This window comes from Rhipicephalus sanguineus, chromosome 3 (assembly GCF_013339695.2).
Source record: "Rhipicephalus sanguineus isolate Rsan-2018 chromosome 3, BIME_Rsan_1.4, whole genome shotgun sequence".
NCBI classification, from domain to species: domain Eukaryota; kingdom Metazoa; phylum Arthropoda; class Arachnida; order Ixodida; family Ixodidae; genus Rhipicephalus; species Rhipicephalus sanguineus.
In genome coordinates, this window is record NC_051178.1 from 164,224,745 (window position 1) to 164,229,505 (window position 4,761).

The following is a 4,761-nucleotide window of genomic DNA, read 5'->3' on the forward strand; positions in this document are numbered from 1 at the left end:
TCGATGGCGCTGCCTCGCACAAAACTCGTTCGCGCATTGTTGCACAAAAATCTTCGAAAATCTCGATGTTATCTCATATAAAAAAAAACGTTTTTAAGCGCTATTTCAACTAAAAGTACGACATAAATGTTTATTTTAGTTCTCAATTATTATATTATACAAGAAAAAAGAACTTTTTTTTTCATACTTTGAGTAACAATTACAACTCTCGAAGGCTATGCTCTTGTGTGTTGAGGCACCACATTTTGGGGCGCAAAACTACGTCATAGCCGCCATGTTGCAAACATCGTGCACATAGCGACAAATTTGTCGCAAGCTTTCAGACCGTCTAGCAACAACACGCACCACGCTCCCTTTCCCAGTCAGCGTCGTTTCCGACAGGTTCGGCAGAAATGGTAAGACCCGAGCAAATCTAAATTAATCTACTTTTCTTGTATACATTGCCTCGAAAATGATTCACGATAGGATCGAGTAAACCTCCATGCGTTTTTAGAAACGTCGATTTTACGACTTTGGCGTCTCGCGCACTTGTATATTGCCGGTTGATGATCGCCGCACTCGTTTCAATTTCAGGCAAAGAGGACCAAGAAGGTCGGAATCGTCGGCAAGTATGGAACCCGATACGGTGCCTCTCTTCGTAAAATGGCGAAGAAGATTGAAATAACCCAGCATGCTAAATATACCTGCACTTTCTGTGGCAAGGTGAGTGAAACGTTACCGATACATGCATGGAAGTGCGCGTGTTGTGAGCGCTTTCATTGAGGCTGTTTCACCTCCACCAGTGGACGTGTTTTCGCCGGGGCACATTGCGTAAAAATGAATGCAGAAAAGTAAAACTTACGTTGCGTTTGCTTTGTAGGATACAATGAAGCGCACCTGTGTGGGGATCTGGAAGTGTCGGTCCTGCCGCAAGACTGTTGCCGGTGGCGCCTACGTTTTCAGGTGAGCATACGTATGAAACGTGCGTGATTTGAGTTTTTCCAGTGATCAATACGATGCTTACGTGAACCCTAACAGAAATAATTATACCTTGAAGTCGCGTGGCTTTCGTGTTGCATACTTGCTTGTAGATGACAGCTGCAGTCTAACTGCGATCGACAACGCAGTACTTGCTTGAAGAGGATAATCGTAGATTCTTGCAGAGTTGTGCAAGTTGGCGCATTGGCAGTTCGCCCCTTGCATTGTCTGTGCTTAGTGAAGCTCCGTTTACTGTAACAGGACGGCAAAACAAGCTGAATCTTAACAATACAACTGTGGCTGTATCCAACTATGCTGTGCGTGTGTGATCTTCCAATAGCAAAGCTGTATTTTCGTGCTCACAACTTAGTGGTGCAACAAGATCAATTGAAAATTGATCAGTGTGATCAATAGTTTAAATAACATCTGGTAGAAGTGCTACCTGCTGTGTGTAGACATTTTCGATGTTTACACTATATGTCACAAACTTGCATTGGGGCTCATTTTGAGTTGACAGAGAAAGGGGGTTTCACTACTTTTGATTGTTTTTGAGAGCCACACTTGCAATAGTCAAACAGTTATTCAAATGTGCTTAGCACTCTTGTAGGAACTTGAAGCATCCATTAAAATGTGTCACTGACAAATGAAGTACCAATCAACGGAAGTCAGTTTGAGGCACATTGTGAGAAAGGTTAGAAAACTTCATTTTGAAAAGCAGGTTGGAGACACACACACACAATGTGGCGACAAGCATTACCACAGTGGTAGTAGCTGAAACCTTGCATGGAGCACATGTAGTCAGCCCCAATTGTATGTTGCCCACTTGGAGATATTTAGTTTGCCGAAGAGATAAAGCAATATTCTCCGGCGATTTGGCACAGAATGCACGCTGCGTCAATATCTCGCAGAAGTGTTTGATCTCTAAAAGTGACAGCTCAAGAATGTCATTCTCACAGCAGTCATGTTGCCTGTCGATGTTGATTAGTTGGCATTCAGTCGTCACCTGACAAGATCCAGATAGAACAGGCACTACGGGTGCTCTTGTATGTATTCTGTATTGCATGTCTTCGATTTAAGATGGTGGCCCCTTTGCTGAATTATAGGGCTGGGCACTCTTTATGTCCGATGCAGCAGAGCTTTTGTTTGAGCTAGTTGGTAAGACATGCTGGCACAGATTTCTTAAAGGGCCCCTAAACCACCCCGATGTCGAAATTTTGTTGTGGTGTTGCAGTTGTGCACGATTCTACAGCGAACACTTAGCTGTGAGAATTTTTCGAAACGGTGTCATAATAGCGGAGTTACACGCGTTTGATGATACAAAAGATGCCTTCGCTAGTTTCACTCTTTCTCTCGCTATGCTCCTTTTGTTGGCTCATCTCTCCTCTTGGCCGAGCGCTTATCCTCGCCGTCCAAGGGGGAAAAGCAGCAAGCGTGCGTACCTGCGAACGGACAAATAGATGTTGTACATGTCACGCAGACATGTTGACGTCACGGCGAATGTTAAAGGGGTACTGACACAGAAGTTTTGGCCTCGCGTTTTTTTGCTGCAATGTGTTGCTGGGGGCCTGTTAGTCATTACACGGCACATCGTTTGCTGCAGTGCGTGACAGATAGTTAATTACAGGCTCCTCATTGCCTACCAGTTTCAGTTTGAGAGAGCTCCAAAAATGACAAGCCACCTGGTGCAACTATCACCACCTAGTGTGTGCAACGCTCGACCACGTGACCACACACATATGTGATGCACTTCCGCACGGTCTGCATCGAGAAGTTCTTTCGAACAGGAAACTGGAAAGCAGTGTCACTAAACACGAAACTTTCAACGCATGCACCGCGGCCACGGACTCGCGAGCAGCTGCTGAAAAGTAGTCTGCTGGTGCAACCGTGGTAAAGGAGAAATGGCAGCTACGACGTCATCATGACTTGTTTTACCAGCTGCAGCGTGGTGACGTCGGGAAAGTAGCGGGGTCACCGTCGAGTCACTTTCAAGGTTGTCAATGCTGCGAGGTGCGGCGTATAGCGCTGGATCGCAGACGCGAACTTCAAAATTCATATAAAATACCTTCCAAGTCATATTCGCTGTTGATATTTTGCAGATGATATACGCATGTTCACGGGAATCGATCCCATAGGCTATCTCGCCCGTGAAATTTTGTGTCAGTACCTCTTGAAGGGGATGGGGAATGCCAAAAGGCACAGGAGAAGAGAAGGGATTGTTTCTTGGAATTTGTGGGGCGCCCTCGGCTCTTAGTGCTACCGCGTTTGCCATTGTTGATCATGACGGCATTCTGACTCGATGCGCGCGTTTACTTGAAATGTTAATAAATTATTGGAGTTTGTTTAGGGGCCCTTTAAGGCATATGAAGGAAACGTGACGAAACAAACATTAACAGGACGTATTTGTCTGTTTCAGTGTTATCAAGGCTTAGACAAACTCTAGCATCACTTCCATATACTTACTGAAGTTCATCAGCCTTCCGAGGCTGATGAACTTCACACAAAATCAATGTCACGATGAGAGCAATAATCTTATAGACATGTCTCCGCATATTTTGGATTGATGAGCACTCGCACAATGGACATTCTCGGGGCAGTATGATGCAAATAGTGTATTGATTGATTTGGTGCCACTGAACAATGTTGCTATGAATTTGCAAATGACACATGGCTTATTTAGCAAGCTAGCAGTTTACGTCCCCCATATTCTTTTGTGCCGTGTGTACTAATGGCGTCGCATGCATATTGGCCACCACTGATAAACATTGCAGAGGTTACAGCAAAAAGAATAAGGGCTTTGTACTGCGGCATATGCACTTTCCAAAAGCCCGGTCTTTGAACTATATTTGACCGGGGCTAAAAAAGCATAGTGCAGAAGCACCCGAAGCACTATGGTACACTTCAACTTGTCTAGTCCAGTCTCTTCTTCTTGTCCAACATAGTAGATGACATCACTTATAAAGTGTGCATGCATAATGATGTGCAGTTACTTAGGTGCAAAAAGTTTGGCTGAATTTGTCAACAATAGGTGAAAGGTGATGACAAGGGCAATTAGGTATGTCCTACTAATTTTCTTTGTGTGTTTTTTTACTTTCAGCACCACGGCCGCCGCTACCGTGAGGAGCTCTGTGCGTCGTCTCCGGGAGACAAGGCAGCAGTAATGTGTGTAAATAAACGCTGAAAAGATTCCAGCGCTTTGAGATCCATGATTTTCATTATATGGCTTGCACACTTTTATTCTGCAGCTGCGAAGTTATTTGGCTCACACTTCTTGGCTTCCTTACTCCAGAAATTTCAGGGTGTAAAAAATGGGCTTATGGGCCAGCTGTAACGAAACTTTGCCTTAGTGAGATTTGTTGTAAAGAAGCAATCATGACAAATCTGCTGGTCTAATAAATAAAGTTCAGCAAGTGTTACACTTTTGCAACAAGGAGCGTGCTAATATTCGAAGACAAATATTTTCTTTGTTTGAAGCATATTCCGTTGCAAAAATGCATAGTTGGACTTTCCCGAATATTCAACGAATATGCAGTTACAGAGGAGAATAATCGTACAAGTAATTCTTCCCGAATATTCAACGAATATGCAGTTACAGAGGAGAATAATCGTACAAGTAATTCTTCCGAATATTCAACGAATATGCAGTTACAGAGGAGAATATTCGTACAAGTAACTTACGAATGGCTACACATTCTTATTTTTAAAATAAAACATTGCTAATACGTACCCAAGATTACATTGTTCTTCGTATTTACTTACTGTTCAGTACATAATTGTCCTGCATTCCCATTGTAAATGCTGCACGCA

General features: G+C 43.5%; 1 protein-coding gene across 1 annotated transcript; it reads left to right on the forward strand.

Moving 5' to 3' along the window:
• The first annotated feature begins 252 nt into the window (after nt 1-252).
• On the forward strand, nt 253-4,145 carry LOC119387632 (60S ribosomal protein L37a). The gene is made up of 4 exons (XM_037655086.2): nt 253-395; nt 574-702; nt 860-942; nt 4,052-4,145. Exons 1-4 carry the CDS (start codon nt 393-395, stop codon nt 4,113-4,115), a joined length of 279 nt encoding a protein of 92 aa, XP_037511014.1. The 5' UTR covers nt 253-392; the 3' UTR covers nt 4,116-4,145.
• The last annotated feature ends 616 nt before the right edge of the window (nt 4,146-4,761 follow it).

Coding starts and splice junctions, on each gene's coding strand:
- LOC119387632 (XM_037655086.2), top strand. Junction 703..859: donor CCTGCACTTTCTGTGGCAAG/GTGAGTGAAACG, acceptor TTTGCTTTGTAG/GATACAATGAAGCGCACCTG. Junction 943..4,051: donor GGTGGCGCCTACGTTTTCAG/GTGAGCATACGT, acceptor TTTTACTTTCAG/CACCACGGCCGCCGCTACCG.